This window comes from Peromyscus eremicus, chromosome 8a (genome assembly GCF_949786415.1).
Source record: "Peromyscus eremicus chromosome 8a, PerEre_H2_v1, whole genome shotgun sequence".
NCBI classification, from domain to species: Eukaryota; Metazoa; Chordata; class Mammalia; order Rodentia; family Cricetidae; genus Peromyscus; species Peromyscus eremicus.
Window position 1 is genome coordinate 88,588,949 of NC_081423.1, and position 22,380 is coordinate 88,611,328.

The 22,380-nt window shown below is 48.5% G+C and overlaps 2 protein-coding genes across 3 annotated transcripts in view; both read right to left on the minus strand.

Moving 5' to 3' along the window:
• Pecam1 (platelet and endothelial cell adhesion molecule 1) overlaps nucleotides 1-12,426 on the minus strand; it is a 62,827-nt gene extending 50,401 nt beyond the window's left edge. For both annotated transcript variants that reach the window (XM_059271992.1, XM_059271991.1), the window contains exons 1-2: nucleotides 12,114-12,426; nucleotides 11,999-12,025 (exon numbers count right to left, since the gene is read on the minus strand). In XM_059271992.1, coding sequence (XP_059127975.1) covers nucleotides 11,999-12,025; nucleotides 12,114-12,177 — 91 coding nt within the window. In that variant the 5' untranslated portion in view covers nucleotides 12,178-12,426. The remainder of the gene's footprint in view (nucleotides 1-11,998; nucleotides 12,026-12,113) is intronic.
• Nucleotides 12,427-21,397: 8,971 nt separating this feature from the next.
• On the minus strand, nucleotides 21,398-21,845 carry LOC131916436 (large ribosomal subunit protein eL29-like). The gene has a single exon (XM_059269779.1). The coding sequence runs from the start codon at nucleotides 21,842-21,844 to the stop codon at nucleotides 21,398-21,400; it is 447 nt and encodes a 148-aa protein (XP_059125762.1). The 5' UTR covers nucleotide 21,845.
• Between the last annotated feature and the right edge of the window lie 535 nt (nucleotides 21,846-22,380).

The following is a 22,380-nucleotide window of genomic DNA, read 5'->3' on the forward strand; positions in this document are numbered from 1 at the left end:
ACACAGATGGAGCTACACATGGTGCCACACGCCCATAAACGCAGCACTTAGGAGACTGAGGCAAGATTATTGCTGTGAGTTCAAGTCCCACTTGAGCTACATAGTGAAAGCCTGCCTTGCCGGTGACATGGCTTAGTTGACGTTTGGATGTTTGCCTAGCGTGCATGATGAAGCCCAGGCCACAATCTCCACCACTATATTTGTAAAAAGAAAAGACCTGGCAAGATGGCTCATCAGGTAAAGGGACCCGCCACCAAGCCTATTGACCTGAGTTTGAGCCCTGGAACCCACATGATGGAGAGAAAGAGACCCTACTCCATCAAGTTATCCTCTGGTGGCACATACCCTTAATGCCTGCGTTCAGGAGGCAGAGGCAGGTGAGTTGACCAGCCTGGTCTATAAAACAAGTTCCATGCCAGCCAGTGCTACATAGTAAGACCCTGTCTAAAATAAACCAACAAACAACAACTCCCAAAACAAACAAATAAACCCCCTCCAAACCAACATTCACAAAACTGCCTTATAGAGGGCAGAGAGTATAATTCTACATGCTTGCATGTGTGAGGCCTGGGTTCAGCCTCCAGCACCAGGAAAAGAGAAAAACAACCACCACAATAGAACCTGGGAGCTGGGCGTCCAGCACTAGACGGAGCTACGCCCGTGAAGCATGGCTAGCTCCTTTCTGGCCTCATAATCCACCAATGGATTTTGTTTGTTTCCCTTTTGGGTTCCCCAAAATTCTCTAATTTCAAATGAACTGAGCGGGGTGGTGCCTGGCTCTAGTCTCCACTCTTGTGAGGTAGAGGGAGAAAGGTCAGGAGTTCAAGGTCAACGTGGGCTATTTAGCAAGCTTGAGGCCAACCTGGACTATATATTGTGACTCTGTCTCAAAAAGACACATAAAGCAAGATCTGGGGCTCGGTGGGTAAAGTTCCAGGCCAGCCAGGGCTATACAGTGAGACCCTGTGTCCAAAAAAAGAGGGGGCTAACAAACCGGAAGTTCCCACATGTTCCAACTTCTCAGAGTCTGCTATCCATGCCCTGCTCGCTTCTTCATGAAGGTTTTAGAGTGCATGTCCCCCAAAACGTAATGTGAATATAAATAGGGAAAAGATGAAATTAAAGTAACTATTCACCGTAAATTTTCATACACACATTAAAAAAAAAAAAAAACGAGAAATTCAGAAACGCTCCAATAAAATACATAAAATGCAAAATTCTCAAGACTTGACCTCTTTCTGAAACTCTGTCTAGGAAATCCAAAAGAAAACAGAAAAAAAGAAAGAAGAAGACTTGACCAGGTTCCTATCAGGCCTTGAAGAGACACAGAGCACCTCTTTCTTGGGCAGGACAGTCAGTTACTCCAATCTGTTGTTAACACTGGGTCCCACCTCTGTAGTGGAGGATGACCTCAGAGTTTTGATCCTCCTGCCTCCGCCTCCCAAGTGCCGGCTTACAGGCAGGGCTCACCACACTTGGTTTATGAGGTGCTGAGGACTGAACGAGGGCTTGGCGAACTCCAGGCAAGCACTCTACCGTTGGAGACCCAGCATGGTTCTCAGCCAGGCCAGGCTTGGGAAATGGTAGCTGGATTCTGTCTGTCTCAGAATACATGAAAAGTTCATCTCTTCTCTAGAGATTTATTTCATGAGGAACAACCTGTAACATCTTAATGTCCAAAATGGGGGTATAACTCAGCAGTAGACCACATGCCTAGCATGTGAAAGATTCCTAAGTTCGATCCACAGGACTGCCAGAAATAAGCAGGCTCCCAGATCTGTTTATATTCATGTGTGGTCTCCACCCCAATTAGGGGCTACTGTATGGACAGCATCCGGAACAAGTTGCCCTCAGGCTGGGTTAGGGTCCCAAGTGTGGAAAGATAGGCAGGTTCTCATCAAAGGCCTGTGTCCATAGCCCTTAGCTGGGTGGAGTTGAGAGGTTTATTATTATTACTATTATTATTATTATTATTTTATGTTTTTCGAAGCAGGGTTTCTCTGTGTAGCCCTGGCTATCCTGGAACTTGCTCTATAGACCAAGCAGGCTTCCAACTCAGAGATCCACCTACCTCTGCCTCCTGAGTGCTGGGATCAAAGGTGTGGGGCACTAATCCCAGCTAATTGGAAGATGTTTTGCTTTCTGTTTTTGTACTCCTATAGGCTTTCTGCTTCTATATGTTGAAAGGGAATGTAAGCACATACACTCCTTGGGATTTTATTTTATTTTATTTTATTTTATTTTTTGTCTTAGTTGCTGGAGAATCAAAGCTTTGAATGCTAGGCAAGCACTCGGCCACTGAGCCGCACTTCGCCCAACCTCACCTCACTCCCCTACCTCCATATTTTTATCTTGGACAATGACTGAGGCAGGGTGCTGTGGTACTGAAGGGGCCTGGAACTGCTGGATACTCGCTTGCTTCCTCCTTCACACCATTCACAGCAAACACTACAGAGGCCTCTCCAGGCCAGGCACTGTCCCCACTGTTCAGTGGTTAAGGAGCGCTCTGTCTCTGTCTCTCTGTCTCTCTCTCTGTCTCTCTCTCACACACACACACACACACACACAAAAATAATACATGCAAAAAAAGTTAAATTTGGGAGAGAGAGAGAGAGAGAGAGAGAGAGAGAGAGAGAGAGAGAGAGAGAGAGAGAAGGGGGTTAGGGAGAGAAAGGGGGTCAAAGGGTGAACACCTCGTGGTAGTGGAGGGAGAGAAGAGAGAAAGGGGTGGAGTTTTTTCCTTTAAAAGACTTTTACATCAGGACACAGGGTGGCCCCAAGGGACAGGATCAGAATATTGACAAGAGAACACTATATACATACATACATACATACATACATACATACATACATACATACATATTTTAAAAAAAAATGAGAAAAAATTCAAACCAACTATTACATACCGTTGTCCCCTTGTTAAATGTTTTATCATGTCTCTGAGTACATGCCTGTGTATGGGTTTATGTACATCAGTGCGATGTCCAAGGAGGCTAAAGGGGGTATCAGGTCCCTGGAGCTGGAGTCACAGACACTTGCAAGCTGCCCAACATGGGTTCAAGGAACCCAAGTCCTGTCTTCTGCACAAGCAGTAAGAGCTCTTAACTATTGAGCTCTCTCTCTCCCCTGCCTCTTAATCCAACCCGACCAGTCAATCACCAGGAACCGGGTAGACTTGCCAGGAACACCTCCCCTCCAGGAAATCTGCTCCATCTAAAGCCTAGCTAGGGCAAGGGCGGCCTAATTATCCCCTTAATGAGATAAGAGACTTTTCCATCCTAGAAGTCTCCTGCCTCGGGGCAGCTGTCTGCAGCTGTTAGCAGAGTCCCACCGCTGGCCCTTGTAAACATCCCTTCTTTTCTATTTCCTTTCCTCCCAGGTCTGGGCATGCTTTCCTCCATGGCCTGAGCCACCCCCCACCCCTCCACCTCTCCACCCCCCTGCCATGCTGCTACTTGCTAGCTGCCCCCCCATTGCAAAAGGCTTTCTCTCTTCTCCATTTCCCTGAAGTTTTATAGCTCACACTCTATTGTTTTTCTTTCAATAAACTAATAAAACTGTCCTAAACTCTAAAGAAAAAAAAAAAAAGTTCAAAGCTGGGCCAGTGGTGCAGGACAGCAAAGGCTACCCGGAAAGACCCTGTCTCAAAAAAAGAAAGAAAAGTTCAAAGCAAACTCAACTTAAGCTCCAAGTGTGGCTCTTTTTTGAGACAAGGACTCACTGGGTAGCCCTGGCTGGCATGAGACTCACTAGGTAGACCAGGCTGGCCTTGAATTCACAGAGGTCTACCCATCTCTGCCTCCAGTGCTGGGATTAAGGTGTGACCACCATGCTTGGCAAGTATGTGGCTTTTGTAGTGAGGCTGGTGTCTATCACCATGGGCGAGTTCTCCAACACACATCCGCTTGTGTACCGCTCACCCGGCTCCCTGGGAGGAACTTTATATTGCCAGCCAGCAGGAGTACTGCAGGATGGAAGAGGAGAGAAACATTGCGGGAAATTCAAGGAACCAGGTGCAGGGACACACACTGCTAACCCTAGCACTCAGGAGGCACAGACAGGGGGGTTGCCAAAGGCCAGTCTGGTCTACAGTTCCAGAAGATTCAATGCTCTCTTCTGGCCTGCATGGGCGCTGCACACACATGCTTCACAGACCTACTTGGAGGCAAAATACCCATACACAGAAAATTATTTTTAAATAATAATAAAATAAAAATAAGGCTGTTGAGCTAGCTGAGCAAACAAAGGTTATTACTGCCGTGCCTGATTGACTGGGTGAGTTTTGGGGATCCCTAGGACCCACATGGTAGGAAAGAATTAACTCCTGCAAGTGGTCCCCTGACCTATACAAGTACATCATGGCATGCACACACACACACACACACACACACACACACACACACACACAAGCAAGGCACACACACACACACACACACACAAAATAAATAAATAAATAAAAATGTATTAAAAACTAAAAACAAAGAAAAGAAAAATTTCCCAAACAAGCTCAGCCCAGCTCCTCACCCTAACAGAAAACATGGACACAACAAACTGTTCACTATCATGGCAACCAACCTGCTCTAGCCAGCCTTCGAAATGACCCCTTGCCCCCTGCTTATCACACCTCCCACATTATACCAGGGCTATCTGTGGGACTCCAGCAGAGCCGAGATGTTCCTTCTGATGTCAGTTATAGACATGTACAGTTTCCATCTAGACAAGCTCGCTCCTCCAGGACCTTGGCACTGGGCCAAGCCAGCTGTCCCACCCCACAGAAGCAGCCTAGGGAAGGGATGTCTCACCGGATGAGGAACTGGAACCTTCAGTGCACACCCATGAGAGTGAGCTCAGAAGCAGATGGTCCAGGCTCAGTCACCTTCATGAAATAACTTTGACCTTGACCAAAAGTTTGTCTATCATCACATGAGACCTCGAGCCAGAGTTACCCTCAAGACTGTGTAACACTAAGTTGCCCAGTTTGGGTGCGCACTCCCCCTGTAGCCTTGGCAGCCCTAGAATGTACAACCTCCCAGATTCAGCTTCCCACGTAAGTGTGAGAACAGGACTGTGCCCGTGGGCCTGGCCCATGGGGTAATTTTATTTCATTTATTGTTTGTTTGAGACAGGGTTTCTCTGTGTAGCTCTGGCTGTCCTGGAACAGTTCTGTAAACCAAGCTGGTCTGAAGCCACTATGTGGCCAAGGACTAGCTTGAGTTTTTAATTTTATGATTTCTGTCTCTAACCCCCAAGTCCTGGGATTACAGGCATGTGTCACCATGTGTGGTTTAGGCAGTGATGGGGATCAAGACCAGGGCTCTATGAGTGATAAACAATGCTAAGGAACATACCTGGTCTTGTTTATTGGTCTTTGGTATTGTTTTGCAAAAAACAAACCTGGATCTCACACTGTAGACCAGGCTGGCCTTGAACTCACAGAGATCCACCAGGCTCTGCCTCCCGAGTGCTGGGATTAAAGGCGAGCGCCACCTACACCCCACTGCAACTAGCCAATCTTGAATTCTCCATGTCTATAAAACAAAAATTTTACTCCTCTCTTAAGTCAAGTCCCTGGAGCAGAAACTCACTGAGGTGCCGCACAGAGGTCTAACTGCACACAGGAGGGTAACTATTCACCCGCCTGGGTTACCTTGGCTCTGGGAGGTGTTCATGATGTTGGAGGTACCCCACAGACCTCCTGCTAGGCACAAATGTATCTTTCTGGGGGGCCTTCCACTCCTTCCACTCTCCTCATTAAGCCTCAGACTGCTCAAAACTGTTATGGAGAACAGGACTCAGAACAGCCTAAAGAGATCTGAGAGAGAAGGTCGATGAAGAGAGCCAGAGTAACAAAACCTTCACAATGCCAAGCCAGGCGGTGGTGGCAACCACAGCGGTGGTGGCAGAGCACACCTTTAATCCCAGCCCTTGGGAGGCAGAGGCTGACCGATCTCTGAGTTCAAGACCAGCCTGGTCTACAGAGTGAGTTCCAGGACAGCTGGGGCTACACGGGGAAACCCTGTCTCGAACAACAGCAACAACAAAAAGATACAATGCCAAACACTAAAACGACCGCCTCCCTTCCAAAATCAAGGCCCCTTGGCAAGATGAGCCCCACCCCCACCCCATCCAGCCACCTGGTTCTCAAACTGGAAATGACTCAGAGCTGAGGGAGAGGAGGAGGCGATAGCCACTATTGTCAGGAAAACCACAAAGCTCCTGGAAGCATGGGGTCCCTAAGGAACTCCTGTGGTGTCAGAGAACATGCCTGACCCATCCGCCATGACACACTCAAGCAACTCCAAGTTCACTTCAAGTTCCCAGCCAGGTGACATTATCCAACACCTGTGCCAGGTGCTGGGCTTCCAGGGAAAATAAGAAATTACCCCTGCTGCCTGAGACACTGCGGGCTGGTGGAGGGCTGGCTACGGCTCAGTCAGGGTGATGACGCAGACAGAAAGGGTTTGCTCGAGAGCACAAGGACGCGTGCAGTGTGCAGGACACACCCCCAGGGCAGGCCAGCTCTGGGTCCTCCAGAACAGCACGTACCAGGGCATGAGACACTTGTACATCCTGGGCATGACCGTTCTGGGAGGGAAGCAGAATGTGGGGAAGAGGGTCAGGTGGGTCAGGATGGTAGTGCCAGAATGGATTAGGGTTCTAGAAAGGTCACGGATTAGGGTTCTAGAAAGGTCACTGAGGCCTCAGACTCCGCGGCAGGAAGCCTGGTGTAGTTCTGATGAAAGTGGCCGAGGCAGGGCAGGCAGGTGGGGCAGAATCAAAGCACATACAAGACTATCAGGGGGACCAAAGAGGATTCGTTTCTAGAATGACAGAAATATTCTAGAACTCTACAGTGCTGTAAATGCTCTAAATGTCACTAATAATGCACTTTAAAGTCTGGCAAAGTAGCACATGCCTTTAATCCCAGCACTCAGGAGGCAGAGGCAGGCAGATCTCTGTGAGTTCAAGGCCAGCCTGGTCTACATAGCAAGTCCCAGGCCAGCCAGAGCTACATAGTGAGACTCTGCCTCAAAAATAAATAAATAAGAATTTAAAGAATAAATTTTTGATTGTTTATATTTTACCACATTTTTTTTTAATGCCTAATTTGGTTGAATACAGAGAAGTGGAAGCCAGGTTCCTGACTACAGTGAATGCCAGGTAAAAGCTAAGAGAGGAAATAAAACCTTGGCACTGTGGGAAAATCTGAAGGCCTGGCATGCTGAGGAGGGAGACTGGCTATGGAGAGACTGTGACCCGGAGCTTCGGTGGGAGGTGGGGTGGTGTCTAGATCCAGAACCAGGGCAGAGTCTGGCCTCCTTGGGGGTGAGGAAGGAGGGCTTACTAAGAAAGAGAAAACACCGGGAAGGAAATCCTAGGTCAGAGAAGCCGGATGCTGGGTGTGATCTTCAGTCAAGGACTGCCAAAGTTCTGGGATGGAATAGACCCGGCATCATCAGGAGGTCCTTGGCGATTCCTTAGGGCTCGGAGATTCCAGGCAGGGAGGCCATGACAGGAGGAAGAGGAGACTGGCCTTTCTAAACCAGCCTCCAAGTTCCACTGAGAATGGAAGCAACTGGGGGTGAGGAGCACAGGGAAATGGAGGGGTGGGTGGGGTGGGTGGGGAGTTTGTGGATGATTTTTTGTCCCTTTTTTTTTTCTGAGAAAACAATAGCCACCAATTGGGTTTGTCTACGCAGAGAAAGGAACCGGAAGTAAAGTGGAGATTCTTGAAGTGGAAGTGGGAAAGAAGACAGGAATAAATGCAGCAGTGAGGTTTTTGTGGTGAGGGAGAGGCGCGGGCCCAGGTTGTCCTACAGGGTCCCTGACCAGCCTGTGGGATGGACCTGTGCTCTGTCTGAGCCAGGAGAGGCGCCAGCAGGATGGGTGGGGAGGCAGAGCAGCCATCAGCCAGGGTTTGGCGGAAAGTCCAGGGAGTTCCCTCCAGGCCCGCTGTTTTCTAGATGAAGATGGAGCTGAAGTCATCTTCTGAAATGAACAGAGGCAGGCTGCGGTGGGGTGAGAGCTAGAGATGGCCCAGGGGCCTGAGATAGGAGGGACAAGGGACAAGTTTGGCGGGAACATGACCTGAGGAGTGGCCAACATGGAATAAACCAGTAAGACATGCATTTCTCATACTCTGCTTGGCTGGCAGAGGTGGAGCCTGGCTTGGTTACCCCTAGTGTTGACCTTGCCTAGCCTGATCTTGAAACAAAGCAGGGATCCGAGGGGTCAGCAGGAGAGTCCTCTTTCCACAGCCTCCCTTGGAGGAATAAAGGACCTTCCCTGGGAACCCAAGAAAGGGACTGGCTGGTGTAAAGTTTGACTCTTAATGTTCCCCACAAGGTTGTACAGTTACTACCTCCTAACATTTGTTCCAGATCTTTGCTGTCTTGAGTTTCATGAGGCCCCTTGGATGGACTCTCCTCCTCCTCCTGCAGCTTCCTATGTTGCCCCTCTTGTCAACAAAGAGAAATCTGCACACTAAACTCCAAAAAGCAGTTCAGGGGACCCCTGAAGGGGATCCAACTCCATCCGGTTCATCTCTCTCTTTGCCACTATGGACATCATTTTTGGGACTCAGAACTGGGGCAGCAACCGAAGTCTCTGCTGCATCAATTAGCCTCGCTGCCTCCCCAGCTCTCAAAAACCTAAGAGAAGCTCCAGATCCGCTTAACATCCTTCAGAACCAGCTCCACACGTCGGCTGCTCCAGTGTGCTCCACAGCTAAATCTGATGAGGGCTGGGGGTGGGATTTGGGCCCTCCTGCAAGAATGATGCTGCTTCCACACCAACAAATCACAAAGGGCTTGAGATGGCACCCAAAGCCACAGGTACCAGACAAAAACTCAGCCATAAGCCTTCTCCTGTGTACGGGTTTTTATTTCCTTCCCACTCTGGCTCCTCTCCCAGTCACTCCTTTCCTCCTTGTTCTCCTCATACTCACGTCTTTACCTGGTTATTAAGTATTTTACCCTCTGAACTTCCCTTATACCGGAACAAGTGTTTATAGGTAAGCCCCCCAAACTGTGACCCTACCACAAGCCATAGGGCCCCAACAGGTACAACACAGCCAAGTGACCAGTCAGGTTAAGGAAGACCTGATCTTGGTACAGCAAATCCTAATCACCCTACAAAACCAAATCCCCTGGCTGCAGTGGTCCTCCGAAGCTACAGAGGGCTAGACTTAATTAGTGATGGCCAAAAAGGGAGCGCCTAGGCCCACCTAGAGGGAAAGGGGCTGTTTTTATGCAAACCAGCATGGCCTAGTGCAGGGAAATGCTAAATGCTTCTTAGAAAGCATCAACGTGGAGAAAAGGTGACAGTATTCTCCGCAAGGATGCCCAGCTGCTGGGGGCGTGGGTCACCCCTTGGCAGACCCAGTCTTTAGGATTGCACTAACTTTGTCTTTGGTACCAACCTTTTCAGATGCTTCACCAGGTTCTTCCAACAAAGACGACAAGCTCTAACCTCCCAGGGGTTCACTCAGTTCTTCATGGTCAAAAACCACCCGCCCTATCCCACCTGGAAGGGACTTCTGCGTGCTCCCTCCACCACTGAGACCATCCGTCCTCCAGCCGGAAGAAGCCCTCCGACCCTCCACTACAACCCTTCTCCCCTCTTCTTCTTACCCACCCAGAGTTGGGACATATCGTATAGTCGCCTCAGGTCACAAGGAATTGAGTCAGGCTGTACTGAGCAAAAGCCCCTAGCCATAAAGAATGGCTCAGCATTGGCCTGACCAGTCCACTCCACCTGCAGAAACAATATGTCTGGGTATCTAAGAGAACCCACCCTGCTTCAGTCCAAACACACACACACACACACACACACACACACACACACACACACACACACACACCAACCGCTCTAAGCATGCTCAGCCTTCATCCCTCAGAAAGGCTGAGTGAGGCCCCTAGCTGTTCCAATAAAGCAGCCTCATTTTTCTTACAGCTGGTGTCGTCTGAAGCAGAGAAAGAGGTGAGAGAACACTGGGTGCCAGGAAAACAGGCTATGGGATCTTGAGAAGCAAGAAGCCTCTAGGGCTGGCAGAGCAGAATCCAGACAGGAGATGGGGGTGGGGGGGAGCTGGGGTGTGGTTCAGTCGGTAGAGTGCTTGCTGAACAGGCTTACAGCCCTGGGTTTGATCCCCAGCACTGCATAAACCTGGTGTGAGATGTGTGCCTATAATCCCAGCCTTGGGAGACAAAAGCAGGGGGAGCAGAGACTCAGTGTCGTCCTCAGCTACACAGAGAGTCTGAGGTACATGACGCCCAGTGTGTGAAAGAGAGACAGCGACAGAGAAATAGGGGGCCATGCTGGCGTGGGGGGTAGATGGGACAGAAGTTTAAATTATAAAGGTGGGCTAGGAGTGAAGACCCTTGTCACTTACTAACCCCTGCATTCAGGGCGAGCGAGTCACCTCCTCTACTGTGATCTCAACCTTACCCTACTCCATGCCACAGGGTCTGTGGGCCGTTCCATTTTATAGCAAGGGGGGAGGGTCGAGGAAACAAAGCAAAACTGCACTTAAAAGGAGATGAGGGACACCAGGGGTGGCGTCACACGACTGTGATCCCAGCACTAGGGAGACAGAGGCGAGAGTTCAAGGACTGAGAGTTCAAAGGCGCCTGGGCTACACAGTGAGTTCAAGCCTACCTTCGGCTGCTGTGTGAGACTCCTGTCTCAAACCAGACCGAGCAAAGCAAAGCAAAAGATGAGCCCCAGACAGACAGACATCTGGGTTTTAGGTAGTGGAGATCGGAACACAGTGCTGACCACCCCTGGCTTTTCAGGCTGAGTCACGTCTCTCTGAGGCTCAGTGATCCCATCCTTACGTGGGGATGGCTTGAAGATAATACATAGTCTGCCTCCATGAGTTGTCAAGGGAGTTAGATGCCTAAGGAAGCACAGACTAATCAGAGACTCATGGACCACAGCCCTCCCCAGCCTGGGGCCACAGCTCCATCCCTGGTTCAACTCCGTCATGTGCTAAAGACTGACGACATAGTCCAAAGAGCTATAGGGGTGAGCCTGCAACCCAGGGTTCCTCTTCCCACACCAGAATGACTGTTGAGAATGTAACCTGTGGCCTTTTTCCAGCCCACAGCCCCTGGGCTGGCCTGAGCCCCGGGACCCTTCAGTGTCCCAGACCAAGCAGAACAAAACTCCTTCTCTGAAATCCCCAAGGTTCCAAATCAGATCTCAAAGGGATGATGGGTGGGATTTCAAGACAGAACCCTTCCCCGTGTGCAGGTACAGAAGATCTGGGGTAGAAATGGAGCTTCCTAGGTGGGTAGAAAAGGAGATCTGGTCTCTCCTTTTAATCTCCTAAGAGAAAAGGAGTCCTAATACCAATTTACAATCGGTTCCTTCTTCTTTATGAGTCTGTCAAGTGAACTGTGTCTCATTTGTAAATCAAAACAATGAAAAGAAAACACTTTTTTTTTTTTTTTAGGTTTTGGTTTTGAGGAGTTGATTTTGTTTTGTTTCAGATGGGATCTCATATAGCTCGGACTTCCTTCAAACTTGCTATGTAACTGAACCTGGCCTTGAGTACTGATCCTTCTGTGTCTGTCTCCCAAGTGCTGGGATTACAGGCACCAAACCCAACCAAATAAAGAAGAGTTTGAAAGTAAACAGTTGGAGATGCAGTGTGAGATAAAAAACAGTTTATAATAGAAAGACTGAAAACAAATGATGGATCACTGGATTTTTAAGAAATCATCTCCCCAATACCAACAAATGGCAGCCCACGAAGATCTAAGACTATATTCTGGAAAGATCTACAGCCATGTTTCTAAAACATATTCTTGGAATCTTATAACAAGATTTTGTTCTAAAAGCCTCTTTAAAAAAAAATGCCAAGACAGAGTCCACTTCAGTTTTCCTTTGGAATATTTTTCTCAGTTGTTACAAATACCAACCCCAAGCACGAGTTAAGAATCTCAGAAAAGACACACGGAGAAGGAGGGTAGGTAAAAACACCAGGACTTACAGTTTTCCTGAGCCTGGAGGCTTGAATCTGGAAGAGAGAGGGAAAAAAGAAATCTGTTGACTTCACTAACTTCAAGTCTCATGAAACTGAAGAGAAAAGTAAGTTCAAAACTCACAGAGCAGCAGTGTGAGCAGGACAACCCGGTGCATCTTGCTGACTGAGGCCCACCTCAGCTGCATCCTGAGAGGAACACTTGTAGACTGAAGCTCACAGTTAGTTCTGCCTTCCTGCCATGCCTCAGGGGCAGAATCCTCTTCCCCGTCACAGACCAGAAACCCGCCTCGGGGAAAGCAGAAACTACTCTGACAGCTTCTCCAGGCGCCGGAGAAAGACCAGTGCTGGTGCTTGTCAGGTAATGGTGGCCATAGCTGGAAACGAAGAACAATGAGGTCTGGCCTGGCCTGATATCTCCTCAGGAAATGACTGGCCTTCCGGAGGGACCACGGAATCCAGTGGCTTTGTCTAGAGGAGGAGAAAACAACAAAAAGTCAGAAGTGACATTTGCCTCAGAGTTCTTGAGTCTCTTGCCTCATCTGGGTTTGGGGACTCCTTCCTCAAACAAGGTGAGGGGTTCTCTCCTCGGCTTCTACCAAAGTCCTTTTGTGGGATACCCAGTAAGGCCTGTCGGCCTTTCCTGTGGGCTCCCCAAGGGGCCTGTGTCCATACAGCATAAATCTGGGCCTCCTGACCTTTCATAGCTAGCTTTTCTGACAGCGAGCAGTGTTGTGAGGAGCACTGTAGTGAGGAGCACTGTAGTGAAGAGCACTGTACCCGAGCACGGGGCTCACGATTCAGTAGAAACAGGGACTTTCTTAATCCCAGCACTCGGGAGGCAGAGGCAGGCGGATCTCTGTGAGTTCGAGGCCAGCCTGGTCTCCAAAGTGAGTTCCAGGAAAGGCGCAAAGCTACACAGAGAAACCCTGTCTCGAAAAACCCAAAAAAAAAAAAAAAAAAAAAAAAAAAAAAAAACAACAGGGACTTTCTTCAGCCTCTGCAGTGGGCTCTAATTACTGACCCAGGCACCATTCAGAGCCCCCTTTGGCCATACACAGGTGTATGTATGTATATGTAGTCCATACTAGACCATAGGGAATTTCGTCTCCCCCTACCCCCAACCTTTTTTTTTTTAAACATTTATTTATTTGTGTATGCGGAAGTGGCATAGAGTGCATGTGGGCTGCTGTGTGTTTGGGGGGTGTGGGTGGGCTCAGAGGCCAACCTGTAGGAATCCTCTCCTTCCTTCCACCATGGGGGTCCCAGGATCAAACTCGGATCAAACTTAGAGCATCAGGCTTGGCAGCTGGCACCTTCACCCAGTGAACCATTCTGTACCCCCTTTATTTATGTATCTTCCGAGAGTATGAACATGTGGGTTGTGAGAGGGGTGTCTGTATGCCTGTGTGTGCCTGGAGGCCAGAGAGGGTGTCAGGTCCTCCAGAACTGATGCTGCTTGACTATTGGGATCCGAACTCCAGTCCTCATGATGGCCCAGCTCCTAACTGCTGAGCTATCTCTCCAGTCCCAGTTCACCCTTCTTCCTCCTCCCTACACCCTCCCCTCCCCCGAGGGTGTCAGGAATGCCAAGTGTGTGCTCTACCACTGAGCTAACATTCCCTCTTCCCTTCCTTCATTCCTTCCTTTATTCTGATGCAAGGGCTAGCTAAATTCCCCAGGCTTACCTTTGAACACAATCCTCCCTGTGATGACAGATGTGTGCGGCCTTGCCTCCTAGGGAATGTTCTAGACTATAAATGGGTTTCTCCCGCTTCGATGTTTGAAAGGTTGTAACACTGGGGGAAAGGCAGACCCCAAGCCTCCATTACCCAGCCCTTGCTGACCCCTCTAGCTTGAAACCACCCTACCACTGTGTCCTTCCCTACACTAGGCTTTGGCTCCTGAAACGTACCGTTCCCAGAATGCATCACAGGCGTTTCCCATCGCTTATTTGCCCATTGAAGCATCCCTTCCTCTCCTCTTTGCTGACTAATTATTACTCATTTCAGATATCAGTTTCTCTAAAGATTTCCCCACGCTCTCTCGACTGAGAGGACTTCCTACATGCCCCTTTACCTCCTTCACCTTCTCCGTGTCAGGCCCTCCCTACAGCATGTGGCGACAGTCTGTTCTCCTCAAGTAGACTGACACGTCAATGATCGCAGGGGAAGTGACCGCACTTAGCGATCAAGAAGCACTAGTCAGGGGCTAGAGAGATGGCTCAGTGGTTAAGAGCATTTGCGCTCCTCTGGAGGACCACATCAGACCTGCCAGGAACTCTAGCCACAGGGGAGCCAATGCTCTCTTCCGGCCTCTGAGTGCACTTGTGCAGGCACACACTCTCGAGCACACACACACACACACACACACACACACACACACACACACTCACGCAGCAGACACTCATATAGACACATACATATACATAAATTTAAAAAATTAAAAAGCTGAAAGCTGCTGGGTGATGGTGGCCACGCCTTTAATCCCATCACTCAGGAGACAGAGGCAGATGGATCTCTGAGTTCGAGGCCAGCCTGGTCTACAGAGCAAGTTCCAGGACAGCCAGGGCTACACAGAGAGACGCTGTCTTCAAAAAAAAAAAAAAAATGATAATAATAAATAAAAAACATTAGAGACTAGAGCTGCAGCTCAGCTGGCAGAGTGTTTGCCTAGCATTCAGGAAGACTGGGGTTTGATGTTCAGCACCCCATAAATCAGATGCGAGGGGCATGTCTGTAATCCCACTTGGGAGACTGCAGACGGCGGCGGGAGAGGATCAGAGGTTAAAGGTCATTCTTGGCTACAGAGTGAGTTTAAGGACAGACTGGACTTCAGAGGACCCTGTCTCAAAACAAATAAACAAAACACAAGAGTCAGGTATGGTGGCACACACCTTTAATTCCAGGATTCCAGGGGCAGAGGCACACAGACAGAAATCTATGAGTTCAAGGCTAGACTGGAGTTCCAGGCCAGGGCCACATTGTGAGATTCTGTCTCAAAACAATACAAAAACAAACCAACAAATCCCAAGGAGCATGAGTCTGGTATTTGTCTAGGCCAGTGATTGGAATTAGTGTATTGTTAGGATTGGATTATTTCTGCTTTGATGGTGCCTTTTCCTTCCTGCATTGTGATGCAGGATGTCTTTCTGTACTGTGAATATGTGTTGCTCCCATTAGTTAATGCATAAAGCCACTTTGGCCTACGGCAGGGCAGGATAGACGCAGGCGGGAAACTCAAGCAGAGACACAGGAGAAGGGAGAAGTCTGGGAGACACCATGAAGATGCTTAAGAAGCAAGATGTGTAAGTAGTGGTAAGCCACCGGCCACATGGCGGTGCATAGATGAATAGAAATAGAATATTTAAGATATAAGAGCTAGCTAGCAATAAGCCTCCGTCACAGGCCAAACAGTTTGTAATTAATATAAGCCTCTGAATGATTATTTAAAAGTGGCTACAGGACTACAGGACGGGGTGGGACAGAGAAAAGCTTCCTTCCTTCCTTTCTCTTTTCTCCCTCCCTCCTTCCCTCCTCCCTCCCTTCTTTGTTTTAGGAACAGGATCTCATATCGCTTTGGCCAGCCTTGAACTCACTATGTGGAAACTCCTTGCTCCCTAACACCTCTGCTTGCATCCAGCATGCAGCAACGAGCCTGGCCTGCCATGCTGTGTCTGACGCACCACCCTTTACGGCTAACAGGGTCACCGAAGACACATTTCAATGAGGACTAGTCTTCTCTGTCTCAAGGCAAGAGCCAAAAAATGACGGTTTCCGCCTAGAAAATCATTCCTTGCTCTGAACTGTTTGATACGAGCTGTGGAAGAGCACTATACATGTAACCCCCTTCCTCCCTCTCTCCCTTCCTCCTTCCTTCCTCCTTCCCTCCCTTCCTCCTTCCCTTTTCCTCCTTCCCTTCCTCCCTGTCTCCCTCCTTCCTTCCTATTCTCCCTTCTTTTCTCTCCTTTCCTGTCTTCTCCTCTCTCTGTCTGTTGTTTTTGTTGTTCTTTTTTTTTCCTTTGGTTTTTCGAGACAGGGTTTCTCCATGTAGTTTTGGTGCCTGGCCTGGATCTCACTCTGTAGACCAGGCTGGCCTTGAACTCATAGAGATCCGTCTGGCCCTGCCTCCTGAGTGCTGGGATTAAAGGTGTGCGCCACTGCCGCCAGGCAAGAGCAGTAAATATTCTTAACCACTTAGCCATCTCTCTAGTCCCCACATCCAGCATTGCTGTTTTCAATAACTCTATGGTATTACGTATAGCAGCCCAAGGGACTAACCCACACATAGGGTAGCATCACACAGGATGGGAATCAGGATTTACTTCATACTTTGGGGGCCGCTCTCAGCCTCCCACATGGAGTGTGTCACGATCCACGTTACAGGTGTGGCAATCAAGAGCCAGAGGTGATTCCAGCTAGTTGCTCAGAATCCTATCTTATAAAAGCCAATTCGTTTGGGACTCAACAGTCACTGAACATCCTGTGTTGATGTCAGCCTCCTCAGGACCTTGTGGGGCTGAAGCCCATCTCTGGAGCACCCTGCACAGAAATAACAGACCTCCCCAGGGCTGAAGCAATCCGTCTCCCAATGTCATTGCTTTCTCAAACCAGACAGCACTGAGTAAGGCTGGAGACTTCAAGGGGTCAGATGCTTCTCCACGACAGGCCTGGATCCAGAGGCCCAGGAAGGAGGCCATGGGACAAGGAGGGGCTCTGGGCTGGACACCTAGGAAAGAGGCGGATGACTGCCCTGCCTTTCAGAGCTTTGTGGGAGGCTGGTTCATCAGCAGATCTTTCCATGTTGAGTTATATTTTCCAGGCTGAGTGAGTGCTGGGAGGCCCAAAATAGGAAGGCCCCAGGTGAGAGACGTGAGTGGTCCATTCGTTCTCTCCCATCCATTCTCTCTCTCCTCCTCCCTCCACCTCCCTCCACCTCCACGCTAGACAATGCGGTCTGCCTACAGGACAGTTCCTCTACTACTGTTCCGCCTGTTTGGTTAGTTTTCACTGTTGTTGATTTCAGACAGAGTTTCCTAGAGTCCCGGCTAACCACTATATAGCATCTCCTCGTCCTCCTGCTGCACCGCCAACACTGCCTGAACTCCACTGCACTTGGATACAGGCAGGTATCATTATGCCTGGTGATGGTGATGGTTTTGGGTGTTTTTTTTATTTAAGGCAGGGTTTCTTTGTTTAGCCCTGGCTGTCCTGGAACTCAGTCTGTAGACCAGGTCAGGTTGGCCTCAAACTCACAGACAGCTGACACCACACCAGTTTTTATATAAGTGCTGAGGATCTGAACTCACTCAGATCCCGATGCTTGCACACAGAGCAAGCGCTTTACCCACTGGGCCTTCTCCCTCCTGAGACTTGACACTTGAATGCAATAGATGGGGGCTGTTCTTGCTACCATAGCAACCGTGATGCTTTTAACAGTCAAACCAACTCAGGAGCACTTTTTGTCCTCTGCCTTCCTCTCTCTCCTTTCTATCTCAGACAAAAGGAAATTTGGTAAAATAAGAGGAAACCTCTAATTGGTTTATCAAAAATTTAGGGAGCAGTTTACCCTGCCAGGAACAGCTTGGGAGAAATGGCTGTGGTTATCTAGAGGTCAGCAGGAGAACCTTGGGTACGAACAGTAACACTGGTTGGAAGGACAGGCAGTCACTAGCTTATCACCAGGCTTTGATCCAGACGTTTAAGTTGGCTGCTGAGCAAGCTGACAAATACCCACTAAGTTCTCTAGCCACACCTTCCCCCAGCCCGCTGTGCACAGGGAGGCTGAAACTGCACTCTTAAGGTGTTAGGGTCTGGGAAGGAGGCTCACTGAGAAGACACTTGCATAGGAGATACAAAGACCTGGGTTCCCTGCTGGGAAAGGAAAGGGGGGGGGGAGGAAGGAAGGAAGAAAGGAAGGAAGGAAGGAAGGAAGGAAGGAAGGAAGGAAGGAAGGAAAGAGATGGAACCATTAAGCCTAAGCCCAGAGTCTCTTCAGACTTCTGGCCTTCAGGCTTTGAACCCCTTTGGCCTCAGTGGGGAGAGGGGCACTTGAGGAGGCTAACCAGCTTGCTCCCTCTCAGCAGGTAGGACCCAGCTGCAGCAGGTAGGACCCAGCATCTGCTTGTCCGTAGGAATTTCTAAGTCCCAAGTCTACAACTTTTACTTGGGAGGTAGGGGCAGGAAGATCAGGAGTTCAAGTCCATCCTCTGCTACACGGCACTTTCGAAGCCAGCCTGACATACAGGAGCCCCTATCTCTATACACATCACACTGCCCCAGCAGTGTTAGCGTCTTGCTAATGGTCTAGGAAAAGGTGGCAGCCATTTCTAAAACCTGGGATTGCTGGGCTGTAATAAGGACATAATAATACAGAATAAGAAGTAATAGTAAATAAATAATGAAAACAAAATTTAAAATTAATAAAAATGATAAATAAAAATTCATAATAAATAATGATAAATCATCAAGAATAAAGCAGGATCCAAGAAGTGGGGGCACAGAGTAATGGCTGCCTTCATGCTGCCCACTGTACAATTTGCTCCATTTCTGCAAACCAACTCTGAGAATTTAAGAAAAGAAAGAGATAAAAAGAAAAGGTTCATTAAAATACCAAGAAACGTGTTAGGATAGCCTGGGATTCATAACCACACCCTGTCTCAAAAAATAAAATCAGGGCTGGGGGTGTGGCTCAGTTGGCAGAGCCTTGCATAAACTGGATATAGGGGTTCCAACCTGTGACATCAGTACTCAGCTTGTTACTCAAAGGTAAGGGCCTGAGTTTGATTCCCAGCACCCACGTAAAAAACAGAGCCAAGCTGGGGAGGCAGAGACAAGTTGTGTGACCAGACTTTTCCTGGGGAGATGAGACACGTCTACTCACTCCAGAAAGGAAGCCTATAACAGACCAGAGTCCAACTTGGTAAACCATGGGTTTTATTGGAGTTACTTACAGGAATATGGGTGAAGGGTTACTTAGAGGAGCAGAAATGTCTCAAAGACAGCTGCATGATCAAAGCCCATCTCAGCACGGGTGACCGCTCAAAGAAGCTTGGAACCTGAAGCACACTGCACAGCGTGTAGGCAGTCCAACAGGCTGGGAAGTGTCCTTTTCAAGTGACCCAGTGGTCTAAACCTATTCTAGGCAGCCAGGCTGGTTTCTGCTTCCTCTGAGCAGCTGCTCTGGTCTCAGAGTCCTCCTCACAGCTTGGCTTGTCTGAGAGGGATTCTCAGTAATCTTTATTGCTTACTCTGACAGGGAGAGGCCTAGTGAATCTGCTCAGTTTCAGGGACTTCCTGAAGCTATTTTGTGTTTGTTTACCTTCTTGCTCAAGGAGCTTCCCTGCAGGATAGAATGTTTCAAGCAGAGGAAACTGTCACACATCAGGAAGGAAGACCCTTGGGGCTCACTCCCAGCCTGCCTAGCTGTTGTCTCTGTCCCATTCAACATGCTTTTTGATGGCTCACATGAAGACTTTTGGCTGTTTTGGTTTTGTTTGCAATAGGGTCTCATAGAATCCCTTCTGGCTTCAAACTCGCAGCAAGCCTCCTGCCTCAGCCTTCTAAGTGCTGGGATTGTAAGCATGTACCTCCATGCCAATTTATGGAAGACTTTCACTGCTGGATCTGAAGCTCAGGTGTAGAGCATCCACCCAGTGTGTACAAGGTCCTGGGTTTGATTTTCAGCAAAAAAGAGGGGCGGGGGGAGAGAAAGAAAAAAGAACACCTCAGATCTGATGGCTTTTTACAAGATTTCCTGGCAAAAGTGGCCCACTCCTCACGCCCCCACACACACTGCTACTGTTTTCTCATGATTGACTATGGCACAGTACTTAGTACATAGTACAAGTCAAACAGTTACCCTCCCTGCTCCTGCGGCTTCCTCAAGTGCCCAGCACAGGCCACACATTTGCCATTCATTCTTACAGGTTCAGGAAGTCCATCGGACAGGTTGGAAACCTTGTGCACAGGGGACCCTTCCCCCAGCCCCAGCCCCTTGGGCCTCTGTGCATGGCCACTTTGCTGGGTCATTTTAGTTCTGAAGCCATGCTGATGGTGTCAGAGTACCCACTCAGATGCTCCATGAAGGGAGGGCGGAGGTCTCAGATCCTGAGTGCACAGAGCCAAAGGAATTTCCTGGTCTTTTGTGTTGGGCATGACATGCAGCTACAAACAGGCAGGGGGATGGCTTCATTTTTTAAGTGGCTCTATAAATAACCTGCGTTACACATCTATTTGACAAAGGCTGAAGATTAATCTTCCTCCATCTCACAAGCATGGAAAGGCGCCAAGCTCCTGGACCCAAGTCTTCCTTACACCCCAGTTCATCCAGAAAGACTGATCTTTACAAGGCCAGCATGGGTCTTAGCATAAGAAAAGTCACCAAGGAGGGCCAGGGATGTAACTCAGCTAATAAAGAGCTTGTCTAGTATTCTTACAGCCCTGGGTTTGATCCCCAGCATCAAGAAAACGGGTACAGTGCCTCATGCCAGTAATTCCAGCACTCAGGAGTCAGAGGTAAGACGATCAGAAGTTCAAGGTCATACTTCATTACCTCCTAAACTAAAGGCTAGCCCAGACTACATGAGAAGAGAGAGAGAGAAAGAGAGAGGGGGGCAGAGGGGGTCTTCAGAGATCTAGGTAACTTCAAATGTTATCCTTTTGACTTAACTTTATGTCAAATTAACAGCTACCAGGAAAAGTTGGGGAAGATTTTGTAATAGATCAACAACATTCTTGGTTACCTCTAGTAAAAGATAGTCATTGTCAAGCACAATTTTGCAAAGAAAAAAATTACAACTACTTATTTAGTACAGGGGGAGCATGCACTTGCTACAACATACATGTGGAGGTCAAAGGTCAGCTTGAGAGAGTTGGTTTCCCCCTACTCTGGGGGTCCTGGGCATTGATCCCAGATTGTTGATCTTGGTGGCAAAGCACTCTTACACCCCCCCCAATCATCTCACTCTTGTAGACTGTCTGATTCTATAGATTATCTGTGCCTTGCACTGCCTTTGAATACTTTATATCTCCCTACATTGTAGAATTCTGGCAGTGACACCGATGATTGACATCCAGAAAAACACAACTTGGATGGGATGGGGATGGTGCAGTTTATTTCTGTCCTAATCATATGGAATGATTTGACATCCATTAAGCAAATTCATCTCACCATCTTTCATGGCAGATAGGTATCTACAGAGGAATTGATCTGCTAGTCCATCATCCAGCTAATCATATATGCATATATATTATTTTGTCGTTTGTTTGGTTTGGTTTGTTTTTGTTTTTTTTTTTAACAGATCCTGCCTCAAGTTTATTTGTAAAAACAGCATGGGGTCCTGATCATCTGCAAATAGTGTGTAGGTGTGTTACACCAGTCTATCTGTCTGACAGACAGAAACCTTTTCTATGGGGCCTTCACAGGGGCCTGGGCACCTTTGGGAGCCTGAGCTGGAGCTGAGGCCTCTGCCTTGGTTTGAGCCTTGGGCTTTGGCTGGCAGAGCCTACGACCCTTGGCCACATAGCTTCTAATCCGCTTCCCGAGCTTGGGGTGAGCGATGAAAGCGAGACGGCTGAGCTTGCGGCTGGGGCCCTTTGGCATCTTGGGCTTAACCGCCTTGGGCTTCCCAAGGGCCTTGATGGCCTCTGCACGCGCACTCACTGCCTTTGCGTTGTTGGCCTGCATCTTCTTCAGGCCTTTCTTGTTGTGCTTCTTGGCAAAGCGCATGTTCCTCAGGAACTTGGGGTCCACCCCCTTAAGAGATTCGTATCTTTGTGACCGGGGTTTCTTGATACCATTTCTGTGCCATTTTCGAGATTGATTGTGTGTGGTGTGGTTCTTGGACTTGGCCATGTCGGAATGGCTCCCGAAGCGCCTGGGACCGGAAGAGCTTGGTTTGGTTTTTGAGACAGGGTTTCACTCTGTAACCCAAGTTGGCCCCAAATTCTCTGTATAGCTCAGGATAGCCTCAGATTTATGACAATCCTCCTACCTCAGCCAGTGCTAGGATTATATATATATATATGCTCTTCTTTCAGGCAAATGATGATTCTCACTGACTGCATTAGTTGGTAAGAAAATATTTGATAAATATTTATTTTATATGTGTTTGAGATTGCAATTTTACTCTTAAGAATTATCCTTTAAAACAAGACTGTTGGCCGGGCGGTGGTGGCGCACGCCTTTAATCCCAGCACTCGGGAGGCAGAGACAGGCGGATCTCTGTGAGTTCGAGGCCAGCGTGGGCTACCAAGTGAGTTCCAGGAAAAGTTGCAAAGCTACACAGAGAAACCCTGTCTCGAAAAACCAAAAAAAAAAAAAAAAAAAAAAAAAAAAAACAAGACTGTTGGGGAATATTTGTTTACCCTGTATGAAGATGTGTCACTTTT

Coding starts and splice junctions, on each gene's coding strand:
- LOC131916436 (XM_059269779.1), bottom strand. CDS start 21,844: ATGGCCAAGTCCAAGAACCACACCACACACAATCAATCTCGAAAATGG.